Raw genomic sequence first — 26,270 nt, forward strand, 5'->3', positions numbered from 1 at the left:
GCCCAGTGGGGCCCAGGTCCAGGGCATGCCTGAGTGGGCAAGGGTCACCTCCGCCCGCCCTCCTTCCCTCCCGGCCTGGCATCCTGCGTGCCCTGTCCCAGGGCTGCCTGGTGCGGGGTGCCAGCCCAGCCCCTCGGGCCTGTCCCCGCCCCGCCCTGCATCCTGCTCTCCGCAGCCTGCCCTGCCTGTTCCTGCCTGGCCTGGGGCCTCAGCGTCCTCAGAGTGGACACCGCTCTCCGTCCATGGCTGGTGCCTCTTCCTGCCAGGCCCAGAATAGCCGGGCCCCAGGGAGCCTCTGGCGGGGGTCCAGGGACTGCAGCGGGGCAGGGCGAGGGCAGAGGCTGGCCACCCTCTGCCCCATCTGTGAGGCTCAGCCAGTGCCAGGTTTGTGGCCGCCCAGCCCTGCCTTCCCACGCACCTGCGCCGTCCAGCCCCGACCTCCGCAGTGGTCCACACAGCCCAGGGCCAGCGGGTCCCCATGCGGAGAGGGCATGGCAGTGGTGCCTGCTCGGTGGGGGGCAGGGTCCATGAATTATGCAGAGACACTTGATGCCCAGCCAGCCTGGAGCCTGGAACCGCTGACCTGTGGGGAGCCCCCACAGCTAGCTGGCCCCGTGTGCACCAGCTCCCCGGGGTGGGCCTGGGGACAGAGTCAGGTGGAGACAGAGGGGCGCTGGGCAGGCTGGGGGCTCAGGCTCAGGGGCCCTGTTTCGGCTGTTGTCATGGAAACGGCAGTGGGTGCAGGTCTGCGTGTAGGGAGCTGGGTGGTGGGCGCTCCAGGGGCCCCTGGGTCTGTGGTGCTCCTGACCCCTCTCCCTCCCTCCAAACAGGCCTCCCCGCCCCCAGGAGAGGGGCGGAGTCAGAACTGCCTCTGGAGGGGCCGGTTCGTCTGCCCAGTTCAGTTCAGGTTCAGCCGGGCCGGGTCCCAGAGAAGGTGCACAAGGGGCAGAGCCCTCCGGGTCCCCCCAGATTCCGCGAGGCTGCCAGAGGGAGGGGCCGGGGGAGTGGGCCGGGCGGCGCGGCGGCGCGGGAGTGGGGGAGCTGGGGAGGGGCCCCTGGGGCCCAGGCCTGGAGGCGGCAGGGTCTGGCCCAGGGCTGGCAGGTCCACGGGCGTGCCCAGGTAGGGTGCTGGGCAGCGTCCCCTCGGCCCCCCGCTTGACCCAGGGGGTCTCCCGGGCCGCCCCGCTCTCCCTTCCCTGCCGCCCTGGCCGGCGGCCCGGGAGGCGCCCCGCGCCCCTCCAGCGCGCCCCGGCTGTTCTCGCAGGGCGGGCGCCGCCCCCGCGCGGCCGCCCCCGGCGCCCCCAGCACCACTGACAGGGGCGGGCGGGGCGCGCGGGGCGGGCGCCGGGACCGGCCCGCCGGGGATCCGGCTCCGAGCCCGCCGCGCGGCGTTGCCATAGAAACCCAGCAACAAAGGGCCCCGCGGGGGCGGCGCGCGGCAGGGCGGGGTGGGGGCCCGGGCGCCCCGGCGTCGGGCCGGGCGTGGGGACCGGCTCGCCCGTCGGGGCGTCCGTCCGTCTGCGCCCCGCGCCCTTCCTGGCCGACGCCCCCTCGGACTCGCGGGGAGCCGAGCGCGCCGCCGACTCCCCGCCCCGCGGCCCCGACGTTGCCATGGAAACGGGCGAGGCGCTGGGGGCAGCCGGGGGTGAGGCCGCCTCGCTCGCGGGGTCGCAGGGGCGGCGGGCCCGGCGCGTCCGGCCCCCCCCGCCCCCCGGCAGGTGCGCCCCCGCCCCGGCCGGACCGGGGGGCGGGCTCCCCAGGCCCCGCCCCGGCCGCCGGGCCAATGGGCGCGCGGGCGGCGGGCGGGCGGGGCGCGGGCCGGCGGCGCGGGGAGACGGCGCGGGCGCGGCGCGGCGCGGGCGGACCGGGCGCACCGACCATGGCCTCCAAGTGCCCCAAGTGCGACAAGACCGTGTACTTCGGTGAGTGCGGCCGCCGGCGGCCCGGCCGACCCCGCGCCCCGCCCCGCCCGCCCGCCCGCCCGCCCGCCCGGGGCCCGGCGCTCGCCCCGCCGCGCGGCCCGGGGCGCGGCCCGAGGTGGAGCCGCGACGGCGCGGGCGGGGCGCCGGCTCCGCGGGATGCGGCCGCTCGCGGGGCGCCCGGCTCCGAGCGCGCAGCGCGGGCTCCGGGCGCGGCCGGGCGGGGCCGGGCGGGGCCGCGCGCCCCGCTGTCTTTCGGGGCGCTCTCCCGCCGGGCCCGTCCCGGCTCCCCGCGGACACGTGGTCGGGCCGGCGCGGGCGCCACCCCGCCCCCGCCCCCACCCGGCCCTCGGGCGCGGGGCGGCCGGAGCTGGGCTCTGCCTGGACGCGGGCCGCGCGGGGGCGGCCTCGCCTGTCCCTCCCGGCGCGCTCCCGCCCGGCCCAAGTTCTCCAGGAGGTTCCCACGCGCGCGCGCGGGCGGGCGGGCGGCCGAGGGCCCCGGGGCCGGAGGGCACTGCAGCCGGCGGCCAGGCCCAGCCCCTCAAGGTCGGGGCGGCCGGGAGGGGCTGTCCCCGCGGACGCCCCCGGGAAGCTGCCCTCCGGCGCCCTCCCTCCGCGCCCGCCCGCCCGCCCGCCCGCCCGCCGCGCTCCCTCCTCCCGCCGGTCCTCCCGGACCCCGCCCGGGCGGCAGCTCCTGCCCCCCCCCCCCGCCCGCCCGCGCCGCAGGGCACTGACTTGGCCCATCTCCAGGGCAGCGCCGGGCCCAGGTGCGGGCGGCCGCGGCCTCCTGCTGGCCCCGAGGGGCAGTTGTTGTTCCTGGAGTGGAGGGACCGGATTTGGCCCTGAGGCTCCTGCAGGGCTGGGAGCCCCGGGGGTTCCGGCTGCCTCCGGGGCGCCCACCCCGGCCCCGGCCCCGCACCCCTACCCGAGCCGCCCTCCCTCCAAGCCTGGGATGGGGGTGTCGCCGGGTGTCCTGCCAGCCCCGCTGCCCGACATGGTGGGCGCCCAGCCAGGTCCGTCCCGGGGCCCTGGCGGATGGGTCTGGGGCAGGCCGGAAAGGCGGCAGCCTGCTGGCCGCCCGGCGCCCGGCACAAGACAAAGGCCCTCAGACCAGAGCTCCCGGCCTGGCCTAGGCCCGGGCGGGGCGGGGGCGGCAGGGCAGGACCCAGCCCCCCTCCAGGCTGCACCCTCGCCGCCACCCCAGCTGCCAACGGCCCTGAGTGTTCGTGGCCTTTGTGTCCCCAAGATCAGCCCCACTGCTCCTGCCCGGGCCTCCTGGCCGTAGCTCTGGGCTCCCTGCCGGGGCACTCTGTGCGGCCGTGGACCCGCCTAGTGGGACTGTGGGTCACTCCCCTGCCCCTGCACGGCCACACCACCCCGCTGACCGTCCACACAGCTCTGGCTTCCCTGCTCTGCAGATGCCACGGCGGCACTGGCCAGCAGGGGGGAGGCTGGACTGGCAGGGCCGAGCCTGCCTTGGGCTCAGCCAACTCCCGCCTGCCCTGGCATGGACACAGGGGCCCAGCCAGCCTGCGTGCGGCGTCCCTGGGTCAGTGACCCTGCAGGTCTGGGCCAACACTGTCCCCAGGAGGGGCCGGCCGCACTCTCCGCCCGCCCGGGCAGCCTCTGTGCAGGGACGGGGAGAGCTGTGGTCCTCAGGCTCCCTCTGGCCCGGCCGGCCCCGGCCCCGCAACCCTCCCGCCCGCTCCAGCCAGGCCTCGACCCTGCGGAATTCCGGTTCTGCTCCTCCTGCTTCCTGCAGGTCCCCTGGGAGCCTGGGCTTCCGTCCACCCGGAGGCCCCCACACTTCCGCCTTGGAGTGGGGGCCGGCAGCCCCTGGCTCACCCGTCTTTGCAGCTGGCCTCGGGCCGGGGGTGCTAAGGCGGCAGCCGAGGTAGAGGGTGGGGACCCCAGAACTTGGAGGAGGCAAGCGGCGGGCTGGGGGCTCTGCACCAGCCCCACAGGGGCCTGGTGGCTCAGGCTGCTCCCCGCAGCAGGGCTCTGCCAACTCCATAGCCTGATTGGGGGTTCAGGGTGGTGTGCAAGGGCCCAGGTGCCTGAGAAAGCCGGGCGTGCAGTGGAGGTGGAGAGGTGCTTGACTGGGCCGCGCGAGGGGTGGTGCTGGCGCCTCCCTGACCTGCACCCCACCCGCCAGCTGAGAAGGTCAGCTCCCTGGGCAAGGACTGGCACAAGTTCTGCCTCAAGTGTGAGCGCTGCAGCAAGACGCTGACGCCCGGGGGCCACGCTGAGGTGAGCCGCGGAGGTCTGGGGCGGGCCTTGGGGTCTGGGGGGGGCTGGGGGGGGTCTGGGCCTGGGCGGGGCTGGGGGGTCTGGGCCTGGGCAGGGTTGGGGGTCTGGAGCGGGGCTGGGGGGGGGGTCTGGGCCTGGGTGGTGTTGGGGGGTCTGGAGCGGGGCCTGGGGCCCTGCCCCAGTCCCCGGGCACTCACGCCACGGCCCCGCCCAGCACGCCGGGAAGCCCTTCTGCCACAAGCCCTGCTACGCCACGCTGTTCGGGCCCAAGGGTGAGCAAGCCGCGGGGTCCGGAGGGGGAGTGCGGGGGGTGGGGGTGGCTTCGCAGTGCAGCAGACCCCAACTCAGGCTGTGTCCAGTGGAGGGCCCCTGGGGCTGCCAGGACCCAGGGCCTGTAGAGTCCCAGGCGCCCCCCAAGGCTGGGTCTCTGCCATCGCCCCTCTTTCTCGAAAGCCCAGCACCCAGACCTCTGCCCAGCTCGCTGGTGCCCTGAGTGCAGGGGCCCACAGGGCAGCGGGGGGCGCCCATCTGAGAAGCCCCTCCCGCCGCGCCCTCCCCAGGGGTGAACATCGGAGGCGCCGGCTCCTACATCTACGAGAAGCCGGCGGCCGAGGGCCCTCAGGTCACAGGCCCCATCGAGGTCCCGGTGGTCCGCGCTGAGGAGCGGAAGGCCAGTGGCCCCCCCAAGGGGCCCAGCAAAGGTGTGCGGGGCTCGCCCCTGCGGGAGGGGTGCCCGAGGGCCTCCACCCGCCTGACGCCGGCCCCTCCCCAGCCTCCAGCGTCACCACCTTCACCGGGGAGCCCAACGTGTGTCCGCGCTGCGACAAGAGGGTGTACTTTGGTGAGTGGCCCCACCCGCGCCCCCGCCTGCCCGCCCGCCCGCCGCCGCGCCGGCCGGGGTCAGCTGTGGCCTCCTCTCGCAGCCGAGAAGGTGACGTCTCTGGGCAAAGACTGGCACCGCCCGTGCCTGCGCTGTGAGCGCTGCGGGAAGACGCTGACTCCGGGGGGCCACGCCGAGGTGAGGCGCGGGCCGGGGTCGCCCTGGGGCGCCCTGCGGGGAGAGAGCAGAGCCGGGCTCGGGCGGTGAAGGGTGGACGCGCAATTGGGGGCGCGGGCCACAGGCGCAGATCATGGGTGCCGACCGCTGGCGGGGGCGCAGGTTGGGGCGCAGCTGCAGGCGGGGTGCAGGCCCAGGACAGGTGCAGGTGGGGGGCGCAGGCCGCTGGGCAGGTCCGTGCCGGGAGAGTCTGCCCCCTGGTGGCCGGAGCGCAGGCTCGCTGGCACAGGTGTTGGGGTAACTGCGGGGATCCCTGCCTGCAGGTGAGTGGACCTGGTCGTGGCTTTGGGGACTTGAGGGCTTGGGGGATGGGAGGAGGAGGGGGCAGGCGCGCGGCCCGAGGAAGCCCAGGGTGGGCACGGGGCTGTGGAGCCCTGGCTCACCCGCTGCTGCCCACCCCGCCCAGCACGATGGCCAGCCCTACTGCCACAAGCCCTGCTACGGAATTCTCTTCGGACCCAAGGGTGAGTGTGCGGGGGGTGCCGGCCGCGGGAGCCCCCTGCCCGCGCCCGCTCGCCGCCAGCCCGCGCTCTCTCCGCAGGTGTGAACACCGGAGCCGTGGGCAGCTACATCTACGACAAGGACCCCGAGGGCAAAGCCCAGCCCTAGGCCTGGCCTGCTCGGGGCATGGCCTGCAGGTCCGCGGCCGGGCAGGGGAGCTGCTGGCGCGGCGCGCTGTGCGCCCCTCCCTGGCTTGTCTGTCTAGACTGTCCATCGCCCCCTTTTGTGCCCCCCTGATCCCCGTGTCTGTGTGACTGTGGCCCCCGCTGGGTCCCTGAGGTGGGCTTCCCACCCTGGCCTCAGGCCCTGCCTGCCCACCAGTGTTATTTATGGCGCCCTGAGGGACACCGCGCCAGGCCCTCCCACTGCCCGGGGCTGGGGGCACCCCCACTGCTGGTCCCATGCCTGCGCGCACCGCCCCTCATGGCTCACGCGATTGCCCTGACTTGCTGTCAATAAAAGGTTTGAGATCCACAGGCCTGGCGCTGTGTCCTGGTGGTGGCGTGGGCCATGTCCCTTTGTCCATCCGCCAATGTCCAGGGCCCTGTGCCTGGCTTCTGGCCGGGCCTGGGGGCGGGCCCTGGACCCTAGACATGCCAAGAGTGGGCAGTGGTGCCCAAAGGTAGCTGGGTGGACTCTGGGTGGACTCTAGGTGACCTAGTGGACAGCAGAGGGCCCCACAACTGCACCCCCGGGTCTTTCCCTCACTCCCAGAGCAGAATGGAGCCCAGAATGCCCTACACGGCCGGCCGAGGCCAGCTGGGCGGGGCTCCCTCCGTGGCCGCGGGGCGGGGCGGGGCGGGGAAGGTGAGGCGCTGCGGCCGGGTTCCCGGGTTCCCGGGCGGACCCCGGCCCAGGAGGCGCCCGCGGGATGCCCCCCACGTGCACAGAGCCTCGTGCGGGCAACAGCCGCTGGCGGTCCCGGGGATGCCGCGGGAGAAACGCAAGGGTGGCCCCTCCGCGTGGGGGCGCGGGGCGGGGCGCGCCCGGGTGCCCGAGCTCACCCCGCCTTGCCCAGGGAGAGTCTCCCCCGCAGCGCGCGGAGTGGGGGGCGCTGGCGCGAGGCGGCGGGGAGGGGCGAGCGCGGCCGGAGCAGGCGCGTGGGGGGCTGGCGGCGGCGGGGGGCGGCCGGGCCGGCGTGGGGGGCTGGGGGTACACCAGAGGCGCCCCGCCCCGGCTCGCGCTCCCTCTCCCCGCGCCCGGGCAGCCCAGCAGGGGGCGCCGCCGACCCCGCGGAGCCCCGCCCCGCCCCGCCCCGCCCCGCGCCGCGCCCCCGGCCTCGGCCCGGCCCCCTCCACCCCCGGGGCCCGCCCGGCCGCGCCTTCCCGCCCCCGCGGCCGCGGGGCTCCCGGGGCGCCCGCTGGCCCCCCGGTCCCTGGGTGGGCTCCCACTCCCGCCTCAGCCCCGCCCGCCCACCAGGGTGATTTGTGGCGCCCCGGGGACACCCCGCCAGGCCCCGCGCCGGGCGCCCCCCCCCCCCCGCCGGAAGGCGCCCGGGGCGCACCGCCCCCACCCAGGGGCGGGCGGGCCCCTCTCCTCGCGCCGCGGCCCGGCCCGGCTCGGCTCGGGGGCTGCCCGGGGCGCCCCGGCGGGTGGGGGGGCCCTGCGCTGCGGGGCGGGGACCCCGGGCGCCCCGGGGGCGGCGGCCTGGGCCGGGCGGGGCCGCCGGGACGCGGAGCGCCGGCCCGTTTCCTGCCGGCGCCCACGACGCGCCGCCGTGTTTGTTGCGCGGGGTTGCCGTGGAGACGGGGCGGCGCCGCTCCTGTTTGTCTCGCGTCGCCAGGGCCTCGCGGGGGGGCCGCCCCGCCGGCCGCGGCCCCTGCCCTGCGCGCGGCCCCGAGGCCCCGAGGCCGCCCGCCCCCTCGCGCCCCGCGCAGCCCGGAGCCGTCCCGGCGCCCGCGAGGCCTGCGGGGCCGCCTGGCCAGCGCCTGCCCCGCGCGCGGCCCTTGGCCCCCGGCCGGACAGGCTCGCGCTGCCTGGCCAGACCCTCGCGCCCCATCCCCGACCCGGGACGGGGGCCCCGGCGGTGCCCCCCTCTCCCCGCACCCCCCAGGCCGGACCCTCCGCGCCCTCCGCCGGGCAGCCCCGCTGGGGGCGCGCCGCTGGCCCCCGGGCCTCCTGCACCCCTGAGGCCTGGCGGACCCCTGGGGAGGGCGGGGAGGGGCAGCGCCCGCCGCGGCCTGGCTGGCGGGGATGAGGCTGGAATTCGGGGTGGTTCTGCCAGGGCTTTGGCTCCGGACTCAGAAGTTCCTGGAATCAGGCCCGGCCTCCAGGGAGAGGAGGGCAGGGCAGCCCCTCTGGCCTGGCCCGCAGACCCCAGGGTGGGCTCCGAGGGCCTCAGGGCCCCTCCAGGCAGTATCCTGTCCCTTCCCTGCTGCCTGGGGAGAGACAGGACCTCCTGGCCAGGCAGGCCCGTGAGCAGACCCTGGGGCAGACGAGGGGGGTGTGGGGGTGTGGGGGGTGTGGTGTGGTGGTCCCTGGAGAGCAGCTGCTGAAAATAAACCCTGGGAACCGCTGTGTGTCCTCCTGGAGGGCCGGCAGGCGGACGCCCGGGCTGGGGGGGCAGCTGGCTCAGCGGGTCCTGGTCGCAGCACCCTGGGGTGCAGGGACCAGCCCTCCAGTCCTTGGAGGGGTGTCTGACACCCGGTCCTCTCTGAGAGGCTTGGAAGTGGGCACTTGGGGGGCAAGCAGAGGCCAGTGCCCCAGCTCTGGGAGGTGGGTGCGGGGGCCGCCCAGCCTGGGAGCAGAACCTTGCCCCTGGGGGCAGATTCCTCAGCGGTCACTGGCAGGGCTGCCCACCTCCCTCTCTGGGGCCTGAGCCCATCTCAGCCTCCCCGCCACGCAGGGTGGGCCTGTCTGATCCCCGCCTGGGTCTCCTGGCCAGGCATGGGGGTGTACGGGCACGGCTGTGGGGCGAGTGGCCTCCAGGCACAGGTCCTGGCGTCCTCCTGCTGTCCTGGCACAGGTGGCGCCTCGGGCAAGCAGCTGGGTGGCTGTGCATCCCTGTCCTGGCCACTGTGTCCCTGATGCCCCGATGCCTGCCTGTGCCCCTGTGGTGACTGGTGGCAGGGCCAGCACAGGTGCTGGGGTACGCGGGGGTCCCCTGCCCCCTTGTACTTGTGCAGCAAATGCCAACAACATCATCAGAAGAGGGGGGGCACCCCTGGACTGGGAGTTGGGGAGGCAGGAGCTCGCCTGCCATGGGCTACAGCTGAGGCACGTCACCCTGACGACTGTGGGGGGCTCAGGGGAGCAGGAGGGCGCCAGCCTGGCAGCTGCCCGGACCTGCAGGGGGTCTGGGCGGGTGTGCGTGTGTGAGTGTCTGGGAAAACCTTGCACCCACCCCTGGGTGTGGCCGTGGCCTTTGGCCCCCCTTGGCATCTTCCTCCCACCCCCGCCCATAACTATGGCAACGGGCAAAACAGCGGGGAAGGCCAGGAGAGGACTCATCACCCTGGTTTTCAAGGGGGGCCTGCTCCTAGCGGGGTGAGGTGGCAGGGGGTCATCTCTGGAGGCAGGGCCAGCTCCAGCTCTTGGTGTCACCTCCCCCAACATGTGCCCTGGTGGCCTGGACAGACCCCCGGGAGGCTGGTGCGCCCCAGGACTCGGGTCACATCTGCCTTTGGGAGCACTGCCCGGGGTGTGGGGGGCTGCTGGGCAGCCTGCTGTCGTGGACCCACCTCTCAGCCCGCCGGCACCCTCCTGGTCTGTCCCCAGGCTGCCCAGCACCCCGCCTGCTGTCACCCTCTCCCCAGCCCCGCCAGCAAGGGCTTCGCTGCAGAAGCCCTGCTGGGCCCCACGCCAGGCAGGCGCCCCTCGGGGAGAAGGGGGCTATGGCGGGGACTGCGCCGCACCCCCAGGCGGTGGGCAACCAGAGGGTCTCCAGGATGGGGTCCAGGGCAGGGGGCAGCGATGGAGAGAGGCTGGGGGCAGGATGGCTTGGGGTCCGGCAGGCCTCCGGCTGTCCCGTGCTTGCCCTGGGAGGCAAGGCGGAGATGGGGGTTCCCCTTCCTGTCTTGGGCGGGGCTGGCTGGGGTGGTGGGCTTCAGGGAGGCTGGGGCTGTGGTCGCTGGGTGCTGCCAGGGTCCCTGAGCCCCGGGGCCTGAGGACCAGAAGGGGCAGGGCGGAGATGAAGTTTTGTTTTCTATTCGGGCGTGTCTGGGGCCATGAGGACATTGGTGCTGCCCAGGGGAGGGGGCAGGGCGGCTGGGCTGGGGCGGGCACGCAGGGGCGCAGGAGGGTCTCCGAGCCTCGGTCCTGTGGGTGTGGCGTGGGAGCACCGCCGAGGAGGGTCCACAGAGTGGACATCCCTCTCCCCAGACGGGGGGCGGCGACCTGGGTGACAGTCACCACCAGGGAGGAGGGATGGGCCAGGCACTGCCCCGGGGACACAATGCGGGGACCTCACCCGCTCAGCAGAGGCTGCTACCCCCACCCTCACGCCCCGCCGGCAGCTGGCAGAGGACTGAGATGTCTTGGGTGGGCATATGGGGAGCGCCTGCCACCCCCACTTCCCTGTCCTGGGTGGGTGGGTCAGTCCTCGCACTGGGAGGCCCAGGCCAGCCTCTGCTTTACCTGGGGAGGGACGTGGACCGCTGGGCTGCGCTGGACACTGCCCTGCCCGCCCCCCCAAGGCGCGGCCCTTCGGAGATGACCCAGGTGGCCACACCCACATCATCCCCGCAGAGGGTGGGCCGCGCCAGGGTCGGAATCCCCCCCAGTTCCCTGGGACGCTCCCTGCGGCCTCTTGGACTTCCCGGCCAGGGGCGGGGCTGGGGTCTCCCGGGGACCTTCCCAGGGATCCCCCCTCAGTGCGTGCGGTGAACCCACACGCTGGCTGGTTTGTATCTATTTGCATTTTGGAGGCGACCGCCCCTCGGGACTCCCGTCCATCTGGAGGCGCGAGGGGGTGCGTGCAGGCTGGGCTGGGGGTGCACCTCCTGCTCCTGGGGGGCCGGGCAGGGGTCCTGACCCGGGCGACTCGGGAGCCCCGGGCGGGGCCGCAGCTTGAACCTGCCCGAGGGGCCCCGCCCCTTTCAATAGGGCCCCGCGGACTCCCCCCGCCCCGGCCCCCGCGGGCCCCCCGCTCGCGGTGCGCCTGGCAGGCAGGTCCTCCAGAGGCGGGTGGCCGATGACCTCTCTGATCCGGTGCCCTGGACCCAGGGTCCGCGGGGGTCTAAGCCCCGGGCTCGGGGGCGGGGCCAGGGGCGGGCCCCGAAGGGGCGGGGTCCCGGGGTCCCTGAAAGGAGCCGACCCAAGCGGGACCCACCCAGTCCCGCGCTGTCCGCCCGCTGCCGCCTCAGCCTCCCGCGCCGGACCGGCCGCGCCGCCATGCCCAAGTGCCCCAAGTGCGACAAGGAGGTGTACTTCGGTGAGCGCCCGTGTCCCCGGGCCCCGCGCGCCCCACGCGGAAGCGAGGCCGGCCTCCCCCGGGGCCGCCGGGGGTGGGGTCAGCGCCCCCTCTGCGGCCGCGCTCTCCCGTGCCTCTCCGGCTGGGCCGTCCCCATGCCCCGTCCGTCCGGGCCTCCCCGGCTCCGGGCCTCCCCTCTTGGGGCGTCTCCCGCCTCTTCTCGGGCGCGCCCAGGGCGGAGACCCCGCGGGGCAGGAAGGAACGCGGGGCGCTGGCCGCCCTCCCGGCGCTGAGCAGGAGCAGACGCGGAACCCGCGCCCGGGGCGTCCCAGCGCGCCAGGTCCGCGCCCCCTTCCGGCCCGCGCCCGGGCACGGGGGGGCGCAGGAGGAAGTGGGGAGCCCGCCCGCCCGCGCCCCCCCCCAGAGCCCGGGGAGCCCGGAGCGCCCACCCCGGCAGCCCCGCCCCGCCTTCCCGCCCCGTGGCCCCCCCAGCCCGCAGGGGCGCGGCCCTGGGCCGGCACCTCCCTGGAGGGCTCCCGCGGGGCCCCCGCCGGGCCGCCGGGCCGCCCCCGCCCCGGGCCAGCAGCGGCTGCCGCTCGCGCCACGCCCGGGGGGCCCCGCGGTCCTGCGCCGCCGCTCACGGCCCGTCGCCCACAGCCGAGCGGGTGACCTCCCTGGGGAAGGACTGGCATCGGCCCTGCCTCAAGTGCGAGAAATGTGGCAAGACGCTGACCTCGGGGGGCCACGCCGAGGTAGGTGCCCGCCTGGGGGCCGGGGTCCGCGGCAGGGGCGTCCCCCTCATGGCCTTCTCTCCGCAGCACGAAGGCAAGCCCTACTGCAACCACCCCTGCTACGCCGCCATGTTCGGGCCTAAAGGTCAGCTCCCCTCCGGGCGTGGCCCTCACCTGCCCCCTGTGCCGCCCCCAGCCCCTTCCTGGCCTGACCACCCCCCCCCTTGTCCCTGCAGGCTTTGGGCGGGGTGGCGCTGAGAGTCACACCTTCAAGTGAACCCAGGTACGTCCCCATCCTGCCCAGCCCACCCCCTGGGCCCCAGGAAGGGACCTCCTGCGTGTGGGCCGGGGAGGCGAGGCTGCTTCCCCACTGTCGGTCTCTCTGCAGGTGGTGCGGACCCCCTTCCTGGCCACCCTCGGAGCGTGGCCCCTGCGGCTAATTCCAGGCTGGTCCCGGGCCCCGGTGTCCCCGGAGACCCCATGCCCTCAATAAACTGAGCACCGGGAAGACCTGTGTGCACCTGTGTGTACCTGCGCCGAGCTGGGGGGCCAGCCTGGTCCTGTGGAGGGGGGCGGGGCAGGGCTTGTCAGGGACACCTGTCTGCAGGCACCCACAGGGCAAGCCCCCACGCCCCTGGACCACAGCGGCCTGGGCCCAGCTCCAGCGGAGATCGGCTGCAAGGCTCCCAGATGGGTGCAGGCAGGCCCGGGGGTCCGTGGGGACAGGTGGCCAGGGCGGGACCAGCTGAATTCAGGCTGGTTCCCTTTTTGAGACACTTTGGGGGAGTTGTGGTGGGGCGTCCTGCTGCCTCTCCCCACTTCCTGCCACCCCACTCTGGTGCATCGTCGACTGGGGGAGCCGCCCCTCCGTGCCCGGAAGCTGGGCGGCCAGCTGCCCCCACGGGACCGAGGACTGGCTGTGCAGGGGGCATGTCAGTGGGGCAGCAGCTGCGGACCAGGCCCCTCGAAGGCCCCCTGGGCGCCCTGCCCCGGGGCTTTGCTGGCCCGCAGCAGGCCTGCGCTGGCCAGGCCAGGGCTCCCGCGGGCGGGGTGGGTGTCCGCGGGTGGGTGGTCCGCAGCCCAGGGCGCTTGGAGCCAAAGGGGCGTGCAGAAGGCGCAGGCTTGAGGGTCTCTGCTTGGGCCTGGGTGGGGTGGGCCTTGGGACAGCGCTGCCCTGGCCGGCAGGAGGGCACAGCGGCGCCGGCCCTGGGCCCCGAGGCGCCTGCCCCTGCCGTCTCCCGCGCCCCCGCGGCCCCCTCCCAGGGCTCGTCTGTCCAGGGCCCCGGCCGCGCCCCCCTCCCACAGGGCCCGGCTCCGAGGCTCCTGCTCAGCGCACGGCGGCTCTGAGCCCCGAGGCCTCGGCGCCCGCGGGGTCCCCCGCCCCCGGCCTCCGTCAGCATGGGGGGCAGCGAGGCCCGTCGGGGCTGCGCCGGGCGGCGCTGCAGAGGCCCCGGGGTCGCCGGGGGCCGCGAGCGCGGGGCGCGCCGGGGAGGGCGGGTTCCTCCCGCGCCCCCGCCCGCGCCCAGCGGGGCGGCCACGCGCTCCGCGCGGCGGTGCGGGCTCCCGGGCACAGCGCGGGCGGGCAGGGCGGGCAGGGCGGGCGGAGGGCGCCGAGCCAGGCCCGGAGGTGGGGGCGCGGGGCGGGCGCGAGGGGGCGGGGCGGGCGCGAGGGGCGGGGCGGGACCGCGGTGACGCGATTGGCTCTCGGACGGCGGGCCGCGCAGCCGATTGGCCCGCGGGCCGGAAGTGGCTCCGCGGGACGCCCAGCCGGCGGCGGCGGGGCCAGCGCGCTGATTGGCCGCGGGGACCCAGCCCGCGCGCTGATTGGCTCCGGGCCGCAGAGCGGGCGCGGCTCGGACTGGGCGCGGGACCCGCGGCGGCGGCCCGGCGAGGCGACATGGGGCGGCGGCGGCGCCGGGCGGACCGGGCAGAGGGCGCCGCGGGCCTGCCCGAGGCCATCGCCGCTCTGAGTCGGACGCTGCCCGATGGGCCCAGCCCCGAGACCTTCCGCCGCGCCAAGTTCGACCGTCCGGAGGCGGTGAGGCCCGAGGGCGGCGGCCGGGGCGCGGCGGGTGCAGGGAGGGGCCGCCCTGCCGACCGCCGCTCTCTGACCCCCGCAGGCGCCCGCGCTCTGGCGGCTGCTATTGCGCCTGCTCAGCCCGCCGCCCGCCGCCGGCGCCGCTGCGGCCCCGGGTAAGCCCCGCCCCTCCGCGAAGCCCCGCCCGGCACGCCCCTCGCCGCTGCCCCGCCCACTGCGCCCGCAAAGCCCCGCCCCCAAACGCTGCCCCGCCCACACCCTAAGCCCCGCCCCTCGCCGCTGCCCCGCCCACGCGCGACCCGCCCCGCCCCCGACGAGCCCCACCCCTGGAAAACTCCACCCCCGACCCCCGCCCACCGGCCAAGCCACGCCCACGGGCCGGGGGGCCCCCCCCTCGCGTCCCTGGCCCCGCCCCCTCGCAAAGCCCGCCCGCGAGCCCGGCTCCCCGGCCTGACCGCGTTGGCCGCCCGGTTCGCGCTGCCCCTGCACTGGAGAAGGCCCAGCGCCCCGGCTGCCCCTCCCCGGCCGGGCCCCTGCCGGCGGGGCGCCTGGGGGCCTGGGCGGGGTCACTTCCAGGCGGTGGCCCCGCTGAGCTGTGGTCCCTCCGCAGAGGCCGAAGCCCGCCTGGTGAAGGCCGCGCTGCGCCGCCAGGGCTACCCGCGGCGGGCGCTCGCGCGGCTCCCCGAGGACGGCTCCCAGGGCAGCCGGGAGCTGCTGCTGGCCGTGGCCTGGCTCCTGGCCCGCGGGCCCCTGCTCCAGCGGCTGCTGACCCGCACCCGCGTGCGGCTGGGCGACGAGGTGCCGCTGTGCCAGGTGCGTGCGCGCCCGCAGCCCGGGCCGGAGCGCGCAGCGGGGGGTGGGCACCCTGGCCCAGGCCGCCCCCGCCCACGCAGCCCCCCGTCCAGCCCCCCGTCCAGCCCCTCGTGCAGCCCCTCATGCAGCCCCCCGTGCAGCCCCTCGTCCAGCCCCCCGTCCAGCCCCTCATCCAGCCCCTCGTGAGCCCCTCATGCAGCCCCCCGTGCAGCCCCTCGTCCAGCCCCCCGTCCAGCCCCCCGTCCAGCCCCTCATGCAGCCCCCCGTGCAGCCCCTCGTCCAGCCCCCCGTCCAGCCCCTCGTGCAGCCCCCCGTGCAGCCCCTCGTGCAGCCCCCGTGCAGCCCCTCGTCCAGCCCCCCGTCCAGCCCCTCATGCAGCCCCCCGTGCAGCCCCTCATCCAGCCCCCCGTCCAGCGTCCCCCGTCCAGCCCCCTCGCCCCTCCAGCCCCTCGTGCAGCCCCTCGTCCAGCCCCCCGTCCAGCCCCTCGTCCAGCCCCTCTTCCAGCCCTCCGTCAGCGCAAGCGCCTTCCCGGCCCGCCCCGACGCTCCTCCCCTCTCCCCGCGGCGTCTTCCCGGGCTGTGGGAGCAGGGGTGACCCTCGCCCCCCTGCAGTGTGAGGCCCTGGCCAGCCCCGGCTCTCCCGCACCCCACGCGGACGCAGACGGCCCCGTGGACGCCCGCCGCCTGCAGTGGCTGACGGGGAAGCTGCGGCTCCGGCGGCGCGCCCTGGCGGCCAGCCAGCGGGAGCAGTGCGCCCTCCTGAGCAAGGTAGTGTCCGCCACCAGCCCCCGGCTGTCTTGCCCGCCGCCCTGCTGCCCCGCTGCGTGCTCAGGCCACTCCCGGCCTGGCGCCTGTCCAGCTTGCCCAGCTCGCACTGGGGCCCTGACTTTGGCAGGGTGTGGGCTGGTGCGGGCAGCGGGCAGCCCTCGGAAGGCCCCTGCAGGCTGGTGGGGCTCTGCTTTGGGGGCACAGGTCCCAACTGAGGGCCCCGTTCACCCAGGAGGGGTGGGCATGTGGCTGCAGGCTCCCCCGCTGGCTCCGGGGTGCTGAGCCCCACCCTGTACCTCTGCCCTGGCAGTCTGCTCAGCTGCCTCTCCCGAGACCCTGGTCCCTCTGGCCCCTGGTCCCCTTGTCCCCGGGCCTCCTGGCTTGGCCTCCAGCTGCCCCTCTTGCTTGGGACCCGGCGCTACCTTCAGCTTCCCTGCACTGGGGGGGTCGCTTGCATCACCAGATGGTGACTCGGTGTCCCCACCACTGCCTGTCCAGAGGCCCCCGAGGTGCAGCCTCCCTGAGCCCTGCCTCTCTGCAGGCTGGACTGCCTGCCCCACCCCCCTCCCAGCCTGGGGTCTACACTGTTTCAGATCCACTCATATACCCGAGGTTGCCATAGCGACCAGAGCCTTGGCCACCTGTCAGTTGCTGAAACGGAGCTGCTCAGGGACCCGGAGGGCGGCCGGCAGGTGAGGCGGCGGGCAGTGCATGTGCTCCCGGTGGGGGCCGGTGGCTGCCCTCCAGCCTTTGGCGTGGCTGTTTGCCAAGCTCACGGTCCTGCCCCAGCCCAGCTGGGTTTCGTCACGGGAGCCCCGGTGGGCTGCGGTGTGGACCCACGGCCAAGCCAGGCCAGGCTGGCAGCGGCCAAGGTGTCACCTCGTGGTGGGCACGTGGCTGGGCTTGCCTGGCACACCCACACTCTGCTGGCCCTTGGGGTTCCCGTCTGTCGCCCGCTTCCTTGCCTTGGGCAGTTCTGGTCAGGGGCTCCTGGTCCAGACTCAGGCTGGCCGTCCCCCGAGGACAGGGCTTTGGTCCGTCCAGGATGGGGGCGTACTGCCTGGCCCGGGCACAGGCTGCGCAGGAGGCCTGAGACAGCCAGGGCGGCCCCTCCTAACAGGCACAGACCCCGTGCCCTGTCCCTTCCATCCCCAGGCCCTGGGACCTGGGCGGGTGGGGCCAGGGGTATCCAGGGCCTGTGGCTCAGGGGTGGGGCTGTGCTCAGGGCCGCTTCTGGGGGTTCCCATGTGCCCTTGGCTCCATCTGCCCTTTAGGGTGACTTGGGGAGCCCAAGTTGCTTGCCCCTGGCCCCCCAGCTGCAGCGGAGCAGATGTTGTCCCCACTCCAGCCCCACCTTGCCTGAGGCCCGCTCAGGTGGGGTGCCCTCCCGGGGAGGCTGGTGGGGTCGGGGGGCTGCTGCCACAGAACTGCAGGGGTGGGTGCTGCCGACCCCAGGTCCTGAGCGTCCCTGGCAGGGATGGTGGGGGAGCCCCTGTGGCTGCTCTTCTGTTAGGTGGGTGGGGTGCCCCTCTCCTCGCTGGCCAGCGTCGGGGTGCGCCCTGCGTCTCTCAGACAGCTGTGGTGTCCCCTGTTCTCGCTCTGCCAGCAGAGGCGGGGCCTCCCAGCGAGCAGATGTGCCGTGCAGCCTTCTCCTTGGGCCCCGCGGGCCGTCTGGCGTGTGCTGGGTGGGGCTTCTGCCTTGAGCCGTCACCCCAGACCCACCCTTCGCCAGCACCTTCCCCTGGGCCCATGGACCCTCTGCCCTGCCTTTGGGGTTCCCGGGATGGGTGCCCCTTCTCCGGAGTGCGGCCTCCTGGGCGCAGCCCCCAGTCAGGGTGGAATGTGGGCGGAGACCTGAACTCAGGCCCTCACCTGTGGGCTGGAGGTGCTCGGGGCCACGGCAGATGGGCCCACCTGGTCGTGCATGGCGGTGGGGCTGCCCGGGCCTGCGGGCGCTGCAGAGCCGGCGTGGGCAGTAGAGGGGGGTGGGCAGCGCGGCAGGTGGTGCCTGGCAAGGGGCGTGTGGTGGGCGGGGCGGCAGCCCTGCGGTGCCCACCACAGCCGTCCCTGGTTGCCTGCAGCTGCTTCGGAGGCTGGAGAGTGAGAACGCGCGTCTGGAGGCCTTTCTGCAGTGGCGACGCCGCGAGCTGGTCTTCTGGCAGTGGATGGTCAGGAAGCCCAGGCCCCGCTCCCCCGCCCCCTCCTTGGCTGCAGCGGCCGCACACCCAGGTCCTCCCGCATCCAGGTCGGGGCGAGGAGACTGCAGAGCCCCCTCCACCAGCTGGCTCTGCTCCAGGCTGGGGGCTCTGGGCCAGCCCCTCTGTCCACCCTGCCCAGCTCGGGGGCCTCAGCCCGCGGGTCAGGGGGGCTGTGCAGCTGTCTGGCTGTGGTGTGACCTGGACGTGGGCCTGGCCCCCCACGGGGCTGCCTGGGGTGCTGGCTGGGCTGGCGGCTGTGCCCAGCCCCTCACTCGGCCTCTCCCCGCAGGACTCGGTGCTGGGCGCGAGCGCCCCGGAGGCCTCAGAGCCCACACTTCTGCCTGAGATTCCCCAGCGTGGGGCTGGCCAGCTGGACCTGCTGTGCGGGGAGCTGCAGGCGCTGCAGGCGGAGCTGCAGGGCGTGGCGCTGCCCCGGCGGGCAGCCTGGGAGGCCGGGGTGAGGACGGGGTGCGAGGGCCCTCTGTGCGGTTTGCGCTCTGGCGAGCGAGGGTGTGTGGGGAGGCCCCCCGGCTTCTTGAGGGACCCCCTTGGAGGTGCCGCTGTTCTCCTGGGGACTCTGCTGGCCCCAGCCCCTTCCCTGCCCTGTGACCTGTGGGGCCTTGCGGGGCCTGCTGCGGCGCTGTCTCTGCTCCCGAGGCGTTTCCGAGTCCGCTGCTGGCGTGGGCCCCCCAGCGAGTCCCAGGGGCCGCGGAGGGCAGGGGTCCCCGGCCTGCTGCCCCGTCGTGGGGGACGGGAACCCCTCAGGAGGAATGAGGCTGGCTTGTCCTGCAGGGTCTCCCAGGTCTTGCGGGGGCCTCGGAGCTGGTCCCTGGGGCTCGGGAGGTTCCTAGGCCAGCGAGTGCAAACCGCCCCCCCCGCAGCTGTGCACTAGGCCTGGTGTGACCTCAGAGACCCCCCCCTCAGCCTGGGCCAGCACCCCTTCCTGGAGGGCAGTGGGCAGTGGAGGCTCGGGCGTGGGGGGTGACCTCAGGGTCTGCACTCCGGGCTCTGGCTCCCAGGGACTGGCCCACTGGGGGCAGCCTGGCCTCCCTCGCACCTCCCCCCCAGGCCTGCAGCCGCGGGTCCTAAGGGAGGGAGCCTGCAGGCTGCCGTCCTGTCCCTGCCACCCTCGCCTGGCTCAGGCTCAGGCCCTGGTGAAGGGGGTGTGGGGTTAGGGCGCCCCCTCTCTCTGGGCGGTCGAGGGGTCCCCGGAGCACTCACAGCCCTCTCCCCGCAGGCTGCAGCCAGGGCCCCGGAGCGGAGAGCCTCGCGGCGGGTCGTGCGGGAGGCCGTGGCTCAGGAGCTGGAGGCCCTGCGGCGGGCCTGGGGGCAAGGCGGGGCTCCGGGCCTGCCCCATGGGCCCTGCAGGCTGGTGAGGAGCTCGACCACGGCGCCCGGGGGCCTACGGGCAGCCCAGGTGATCGGGGTGCTGAGGAGCAGGGTGGCCTGCCTGGAGGCGGAGCTGCGGCAGCTGCGGGGATGCTGTGTGCAGGAGCTGGCCGGGCTGGCGGGGGCGCTGCCTGGTCTCCTCTGGATCCCGCCACCTGGCCGCCGAGGGCCCCGTCACGGGCCTGGGGGCTCATCTGGGGGAGCCACCCCGAGTACACAGTGATGGGCCGGTGGTGGTGTCCCTGCGGGAGCCCGTCTCCAAGGCCGGGCCGCCCAGCTGCTGGGGAACTACGGGCCTGTCCTGTGCGCTGCCCGCCTCCCCCCGGGGCAGTGTGCGTGGGCACCAGAGGGAGCGGGGTGTCTGCTGCTTCCTGGGGCGATGCTTTGGGGATGGGGGCATGTGGACAGAGGGGCCACTGTTCCTAGGCGGCTGGGGCAACAAAGAGCCGTCTGTGTGGGGACCTGCCCGGCCTGCCGCACGGCCACGCTCTGCCGGGGCTGGCCCAGGCAGCCTCAGCCCTGCCTAGCGCCAGCCTTCCCCAGGGATCGGACCCTGGCCTGCTGGGCACCTGTCCAGCCTCAGCACCTGGAGGGCCAGCCTACCGGGACCTTCTCTTGGGCCAAGCCACCCAGGGGCCTGCGGCACGACCCCTCACAAGGGCAGCAGCTGCCGGCCCAGGTGCCTTCGCCCCAGTGGACACCCACCGCCTCTGTGGTCCCTGCAGGGACACGCCCCTGACCACTCCTCCAGCGTCCCCGGCCGGTCTGTCTCTGCGGCAGCGCTCCGTCAAGCCCTGGTGCCCTCCTGGGGCACACAGCAGCTCCTCCTGGCCCTGCTGGGTGCTGCCGCCCTTCTTTTCCTGCACATGGTGCTCTGCCCGCTCCGAGGGCCCTCGGGAGCCTGATTTCCGGAGAGCCAAGTGCCAGCTCTGTGTCACGGTTCACCTGGCCTGTAGCCGCAGTACGACTCTGGCAGAACCCTGAGTGTGTCGTGTGTCTGAGGGGCCCCGGCCTCTCCCTTCCCCGACGCATGGAGGTGCCGGGAGGCCCAGGGCCCAGCCCCCTGGGCAGGCCGCCCCCTCCACCTGCCTGCCCACCCTGTCCACCTGCCTGCCCACCCCCTCCACCTGCCTGCCCATCCCCGCCTCGAGCCTGTCCGCCCTGCGGCCAGCACCTCAGTCCAGGCCCGCTGTGTAGGGACAGATGGGCTCAGGGCCCTGGCCACGCGCTCAGTCTCAGGGCAGCCGGAGTGCGGCCAGCCCGCCTCGGCCTACTGGGGATGAGGATAGTGCAGGGCCCCGCCGTGGAGGGGCAGAGAATGCCCGCTGGAACGGAGGCCGGACCACCAGGGAGGGGCCTCCCGAGACCATCAGGTTTCCTCAGAACCAGAAACCGCCGGCTGGCAACACGCCAGACAGGAGCCGAGCAGGGGAGGCGAGCAGGGGTGCAGCATCAGGGATTCCTGGCATTAAGAATTGGTGGCGAGGGGCCTCCCGGTGGCCTGGGGGTCAGTCTCAGGTGGTCACTGCAGCAGCGTGAGTGTGACCCCCGGCCTGGGAGTGACCCACAGGCGCAGCAGACCCTCCCGTCTCCCCGCTGCTCTTCAGCAGTGGGTTTCAGTGGATCCACCTGTTCTGCTCCCTGCTCTGTCTCTGGGGAGTCGTCTCACCCCGCACTTCTGGCCTGCACCCCAGTTCGTCTATGCAAAAATTAAAAAAAAAAATTCTTAAAAAAACCACCAAGAGCCTGCGGGAGAGAACAGGGCAGTCTCCCGGGGGACGGGGCTGAGCGAGCGCGGCGCTGGGGTGGCACAAAGCCCTGGGCCGGGGCCTGGCCACCTCCCGGGCCATGAGTCAGAAGCCTCTGAGAATCTTGAAACGGCAGCACCTTGCGGGTTGCGATCCCGTGGGGGGAAGGGGAACCCGCGAGGCGGTGGGCAGCTGGGGGGCGGGGTGAAGCAGGCGGAGGCGCAGGTTGCCCTCCCGCGGGGCCAGCGTGTGGCTGGAGACCCCAGACCCGTGTGCCCCGGAGCGAGGCCAGGCCCCCTGCACGGGGCAAGGAGTGGGAGTCCAGGCTGGGCTCTCCGCAGCGCCAGCGGGGGGGGGGGGGAGGCTGGGCGCCGAGGGCTGGGTGGGTGTCCTGGGCCGATGCCCTGCAGCTGGCGCCACCTCGCCCCCGTGCCTCTGCCCCCCACAGGGCCTGGGTGCTGAGAGGAGCCCCTGGGTCCTCACCGCTGGTCCTTCTTGGCCACCTTTGCCCTCCCTTTCAGCCAGGGTCAGGGCTGCCTCACATGTGGTGCCAGCGTGGACAGAGGGTGCCCCCTGACCCGGCATGGTGGCAGGGCAGGCTCCTTCAGGACACGGCAGGCTCACCCACTGGCACCACGGCCCCGTGGGGCAGTGGCAGAGGTGACCCGGTGGTGGGACCAGAGGCTGGGGTGCAAGGGAGAGTGGGGGGGCCTGTACGGGGGGGGTGTGAGGTCTTCAGAGCGGGCACCGGCAGGCCAGCGGCCGTCTGCATTCTGAAGGTTCCCTCCGCCCCTGTGGGGGCAGACTGAGGGCATCGGGAAGGCGGGCAGAGGGCTGGGCCCGGCGACCCTGGAGGAGGCGGGGTCCGCCTTGGGGTGTGAGCAGGCAGCTCCCCTCACACGTATCTTCACTTCTCTTGGGCGTGACCTCCAGGATTCTTCGCTCCCCCGCCTCCCGGGGCGGTTCCTTGGCGGCGGATAGACAGCGTGTGCGGTGCAGGCCCCAGGTGTCCCCACATGCGCCGTGTGGCCAAGTGCAGGGCGCGCCCCAACCCCAGCCCCGGGCTCCCCACTCCACTGTGTCTTGGGGATTTCACTGCTTTGGCGCTGCGCCCATGTGGGCGGGTCCTGGCGGGCGGCGCGGGCCTCCTGCTGAGCTGCGCAGGCGGGGCGCAGGGCGCCGGGCGCGGGCCATGGGCAGCGGGCTTGGCGCCCCTCCGAGCTGCTGCCCAGCCCTGGGGTGGTTTATGTCATGGGACCACTGTCTTCAAGTCAGGTTGGCGGGGGCACCCTGAAGGTCGAAGCTGGGAGCCCCGGTGGCTTCGCGCATCACGTCCCCCTTCTAGCCGCTGGTTACAAACCCGCCCTTGGCTTCTCTTTGCTGGACAAAAAATGCTCAGGCTTGTTACGATGGATTCATCTTTTCTCCTCTTGGCTGCACATTAACACCCTGTGTGAGGCGCGCGCCTCCCCACCCCGGCGCCGCTCAGGCCCAACGCCACGCAGTCGTGGGGTGCCACGGCCTCTGGCCACTCGGGATCCTCCTGCCCGGCCCAGCACACCGCATGACCCCACCTGGGTGCCCGTCATGCGCCCGCTCCCTGGGCCATTCCTGCCTGCGCGTGGTCAGAGCCGCCCAGAGGGGTGGGTGAGGACGGACACGGGACACTGGCCTTCCCTTGGGCGTCTTGCGAGCTCAGCCTGCCAGGGCGGCATCCTGCTGTCCTCGCGGCCACGGCAGGCCCTCTGGTGCGGTCAGTGCCGGCTCTGCGTTTTTGGTCCATGACTTTTTTTTTTAAAGATTTATTCAGTTATGCACACAAGAGCTGGGGTACAGGCCAAAGATGCAGGGGGTGAGAGGACTCCCCAGAGACAGAGCGGGGAGCAGAACAGGCAGACTGATGAAATCCACTGCTGAGGGGAGCAGCGGGCGAGACAGGAGAGTCTGCTGCGCCCTGTGGGCTGCTCCTGGCCAGCCGGGGATGGAACTCGTGCTGCAGAGGCTGCGGACAGCTCCACAGTGTGGTGCTTAACCCCTTGGGCCACCAGGGAGGCCCTGGTCCATGACTTTTTATAATGTTTAGAAATTTTCCTTCCCTCTCCTTTCCCTAAAATCTGCTTATTTTTTGCAAAAAAGGAGAAAACCATAAGCTCACGTGTGGCGGCATCTGACGTCCACAGCGCGGACCAGGGCTGCCCCGCAGCAGGTGTGTCCGGGGACACGCTGGCGTCACCCTGGCCTCCGTGTGCCCGTCTGGCCCGGGTGCGGAGTGAGGACACCTCAGCGCGCAGAGGATGGCTGCTTACTTGCCTCATCCCGGACAGTTTCCTGCTGGGGGGCAAAATCTGAGATTTCTTCCTGGAGCGAAAACTCGCTGGTCTCTGGCCTGGAGTTTTCCTGTGAGCGTGACTTCATTAGCAGATTCAAATTCTTGTGTTGCTGCAAGACAATTCCAGTTTTCTGCTTATTCTGGAGCCCCACGGAGGCCTCTCATCTCCTGCAGTCTCACGTGGCAGCTCCTGTGGCTCCCCAGAGCCCTCTGGCTTTCCCGGGCCTCCCCCGCGCCCCTGGGCGCCCCCCGGCCCCTGTCCACGCCAGCCCTGCCAGGCGTCAGGGTGCGGCGCTTCCTGCAGCTGCTGCTAGCGGCGCGGGTCTGGCCCGGCGTCCAGATCCCCCTCTGCGTTGCCCTGTCCACACCGCCTGACGCACCGCCCCTTCCCGAGCTCTGTGCTCCTGGCCTGGGTGCTCCTGGCCTGCCGGCTCCCGCTGGGGCGTCTGCGAGTCGGGCTTGGCCCTGCCGCGTTTCTGCCCTCTCAGCTCCCACGCGCGCCTGGCCAGGGCCGCTGACCACGTGGCTCCTGTACGCGAGTCTGGACGGGCAGGCGAGTCTCCCGGCCCTTTGTGGCTCGCGGCGCTGCTCCCTTGGCGCCTGGGACTTGCTTTTCAGGCCGGTTCACGGCGGGCCCTTGTGGGCGCTTGAGGAGTGTCTGGTGGCCCGGCCGGGTGGCCCTGTGGGCCAGGCAGCATGGCCCTTGCGCACAGCCCGTCGCCGCGTCCTGTGGGGTGCGCGCCAGCGGAGGGGCGCGGCAGCTGCCCAGGCCTACCCCCGGCCGGCCCCCTGTACCACAGGCCAGGCCGTGGCTGTCCACCTGCTGCCTGCTTTTCTAGCCTCTTATTTTCAGCCTTTTTATAGATGTATTTGTTTCTGTATTTGTCTTACGATCAACTTTCCGATTCACTTGACTTTTCTGTGATTCTGGCTGAAATCCGCGTCCTGCTCTGAGCCTGCCCGTGCCCCAGGCCCCTGGCCCGGTGGCTGTGGCCTCTCTGCGCCTCGGCGGCCAGCAGTGTTTTCCAAGCACAAGCGGACCCCCCCCACCTGCGCGCGCTGCCGTCTGGGTTTTAAGTGTCAAAAAACCGCATCCGAGTCCTTCCGACGTGCGCGGTGCAGCTGTGTCCTCCCAGCCCACGCTGCCCTTTCGTCCTCTGAGCAGAGACTTTCCGGACCAGACGTCCTCTCAGATGAGGGTTCCGGGGCTGTCCTTTGGGGTTCTGCTCTGACGTCCCGTCTAGCATTTCCGTGCAGCCGGGCTCCGTTTCACAGCTCGACCTTCAGGCCTGGGCGCCTGGCGTGGGTTTGCGTGAGGTGTGAGATGGAGGTCAAGGACCACTTCTTCCATTTTTGCATGCGGACGTCCACTTTGGTAAAAATACTGCCCTTTATCTGTTGAATCGCTGTCCACCTTATTAAGAACTCAGTGACCACACCCGCAGGCAGCAGTGGAGGGGAACTTTCTTCCTGGTGAAGGAATCTACCCAGCTCCACGGCCTCGGGCGTGGCGGTAACAGCGGGGCCTGGGGTCAGACCAGCCGCGCTGCTCCTGCCCTCCACATCAGTGTCTCCTCCAGGGCAGCGGGCAAGCGGCGCCCAGCTTGGGTGGGAGGAAGCAGGACTGCTAGCAGCTGGCGTGGCCTCCAGCACTCACAGAAAACCGCCAGGACGACGCACGAGCCCGCGGGGCCACAGGAGCAGCGCCCTTGGGCCTGCAGCGGGCCGGCCAGGCACAGAAGCAGTTCCACGCACAGCGGCTCCCGCGAGCACAGGACACCTAGGAGCGCCTCTGGCCAGAGCAGCAGTCTGTGCTCCGAGAACGGAAGCACCTTCGAGGCACTCAAAGGGCCAAGTGCGCGCATAGCTGTGGCCTCCACAGGCCTCCGGCAGGACCCCAGCTGTTCTTTGATGACCACTGGCTGAAAACTCTTAGGGAAGAGAGCGGGGCCCCACGTCGTCAAGGCCATCCTGTTGCGCAAGCAGAGCTGGAAGGTCTCAGAGCTCACGGCGCTGCACTGGTCATGAGAACGCGGTGCAGAGTGGACGTCTGCCAGTGGCACAGCGTGGAGACTAGATAAACCCACATGTTTGCGGTTGGCTGGCCCTGACGAGGGTGCGGAGACAGTGCCGCCGGGACGGAACTCCTAGCAAATGGTCCAGGACGACAGCAGCTACAGAGGGCGAGGCAGGCCCTGCTCTCCCTGGGACCCTGAGCACCCCAGACTCTGGGTGGCCCAGCTGCATTAGCTTCTGCAGGCAGGCGTGCAGCCCACCCTGGTGACCCCGTGGCGAGATGGCCAGCAGCTAAGGCAGGCCAGACCCCGGTGGAGGGCAGCTGGCTGCAGGCCTGGCCTGGAGGGAGGTGCAGGTGTGGGCTGTCACCCAGAGCAAGGGCAGCTCTTCTGGCTGGGGGCGTCGCGCTCAGCAGGCAGTGAGGGCTGGCGGGTTGAGATGGGCCTTCTTGAGGGACAGGCTGGGGCAGGAAGGGCCCTTTTCGGGGCTGGAAGCTTGGTCCTTTTCCTGGGGACAGGGGACATGCCCGTGAGGGGCGGGAGGTCAGACGGGCGGGCTGGATGAAGAGGGGCGAGCTGTGCCCCTCAGGCTGACCCCACAGCTCCCTGTGGCCTTACTTGGAGTCTCTGCAGTGTGGTCCAGGAGGCCCCCAGCTGCGGTCAGTGCCAGGGCAGGCACCGCAGGGTGCTGGGGGCAGAGGCCCAGAGAGGCGGGGCCTGGAGGGAAGGCGCGGCTGCGATGTGGACTCAGGGACCCTGGGACCTGCCAGGCTGGTGTCCCCACCCCCGGGAGCCGCGGGTGGGTGCTGGTGGGGTGCCCTGTTCCTTTCTGCCTCCCACCCTCCTCTCTGCCGCGGCAAACGGGAAGGCCCGGGGCCAGCAGGCGGGGCGGGCCCCTCCCGGGCTCACAGTGGGCAGCTGCTGCCCAGGGGCCCCGTTTGGGCTGTGGGTGGGGGCGCAGGGGGCTGGGGGCTGGGGGGAGACAGGCGCCTGCAAGGCCTGGCTGGGCTCGGTGGCCGAGGCGAGGCTGGGGGGCCACGGGGCAGGCCCAGCGGGCTCCGCCTCTGGTCCGTCCCGGCCCCCCGCCGCCGCCTGCAGAGGGTCAGCCTCCGCCGCCCGCCGCCCGCTCAGGGCCCGCTCCCGAAGGGGGCGCGCGGGGCGCCC

The 26,270-nt window shown here is 73.4% G+C and overlaps 3 protein-coding genes across 3 annotated transcripts; all 3 read left to right on the plus strand.

Annotated features, from left to right (window-relative positions):
• The first annotated feature begins 1,812 nt into the window (after positions 1 to 1,812).
• On the plus strand, positions 1,813 to 6,199 carry CRIP2 (cysteine rich protein 2). Its single transcript, XM_037504114.2, has 8 exons — positions 1,813 to 1,922; positions 4,075 to 4,169; positions 4,384 to 4,441; positions 4,730 to 4,870; positions 4,942 to 5,010; positions 5,093 to 5,187; positions 5,633 to 5,690; positions 5,768 to 6,199. Exons 1-8 carry the CDS (start codon positions 1,880 to 1,882, stop codon positions 5,833 to 5,835), a joined length of 627 nt encoding a protein of 208 aa, XP_037360011.1. The 5' UTR covers positions 1,813 to 1,879; the 3' UTR covers positions 5,836 to 6,199.
• Positions 6,200 to 11,011: 4,812 nt separating this feature from the next.
• On the plus strand, positions 11,012 to 12,353 carry CRIP1 (cysteine rich protein 1). Its single transcript, XM_037504115.2, has 5 exons — positions 11,012 to 11,098; positions 11,735 to 11,829; positions 11,896 to 11,953; positions 12,045 to 12,091; positions 12,197 to 12,353. Exons 1-4 carry the CDS (start codon positions 11,059 to 11,061, stop codon positions 12,083 to 12,085), a joined length of 234 nt encoding a protein of 77 aa, XP_037360012.1. The 5' UTR covers positions 11,012 to 11,058; the 3' UTR covers positions 12,086 to 12,091; positions 12,197 to 12,353.
• A 1,352-nt stretch (positions 12,354 to 13,705) lies between these two features.
• On the plus strand, positions 13,706 to 20,941 carry TEDC1 (tubulin epsilon and delta complex 1). The gene is made up of 8 exons (XM_037501871.2): positions 13,706 to 13,846; positions 13,929 to 14,001; positions 14,457 to 14,659; positions 15,272 to 15,427; positions 16,021 to 16,119; positions 17,509 to 17,595; positions 17,915 to 18,508; positions 18,617 to 20,941. The coding sequence occupies exons 1-8, from the start codon at positions 13,706 to 13,708 to the stop codon at positions 19,235 to 19,237; spliced, it is 1,974 nt and encodes a 657-aa protein (XP_037357768.1). The 3' UTR covers positions 19,238 to 20,941.
• The last annotated feature ends 5,329 nt before the right edge of the window (positions 20,942 to 26,270 follow it).

The sequence above is a fragment of the Talpa occidentalis genome, unplaced genomic scaffold (genome assembly GCF_014898055.3).
Source record: "Talpa occidentalis isolate TD23 unplaced genomic scaffold, MPIMG_talOcc4v2.1 talOcc4.11, whole genome shotgun sequence".
Taxonomy (NCBI): Eukaryota; Metazoa; Chordata; class Mammalia; order Eulipotyphla; family Talpidae; genus Talpa; species Talpa occidentalis.

Excerpts from the sequence above, each read along its gene's own strand:
- CRIP2 (XM_037504114.2), top strand. The coding sequence starts at position 1,880 with ATGGCCTCCAAGTGCCCCAAGTGCGACAAGACCGTGTACTTCG. Across the intron at positions 1,923-4,074 it reads CGACAAGACCGTGTACTTCG|CTGAGAAGGTCAGCTCCCTG; the intron begins GTGAGTGCGGCC and ends CCCACCCGCCAG. Across the intron at positions 5,691-5,767 it reads AATTCTCTTCGGACCCAAGG|GTGTGAACACCGGAGCCGTG; the intron begins GTGAGTGTGCGG and ends CTCTCTCCGCAG.
- TEDC1 (XM_037501871.2), top strand. The coding sequence starts at position 13,706 with ATGGGGCGGCGGCGGCGCCGGGCGGACCGGGCAGAGGGCGCCGCGGGC. Across the intron at positions 13,847-13,928 it reads AGTTCGACCGTCCGGAGGCG|GCGCCCGCGCTCTGGCGGCT; the intron begins GTGAGGCCCGAG and ends TGACCCCCGCAG. Across the intron at positions 18,509-18,616 it reads AAACCGCCCCCCCCGCAGCT|GGTCTGCACTCCGGGCTCTG; the intron begins GTGCACTAGGCC and ends GGGTGACCTCAG.
- CRIP1 (XM_037504115.2), top strand. The coding sequence starts at position 11,059 with ATGCCCAAGTGCCCCAAGTGCGACAAGGAGGTGTACTTCG. Across the intron at positions 11,099-11,734 it reads CGACAAGGAGGTGTACTTCG|CCGAGCGGGTGACCTCCCTG; the intron begins GTGAGCGCCCGT and ends CGTCGCCCACAG. Across the intron at positions 11,954-12,044 it reads CGCCATGTTCGGGCCTAAAG|GCTTTGGGCGGGGTGGCGCT; the intron begins GTCAGCTCCCCT and ends TTGTCCCTGCAG.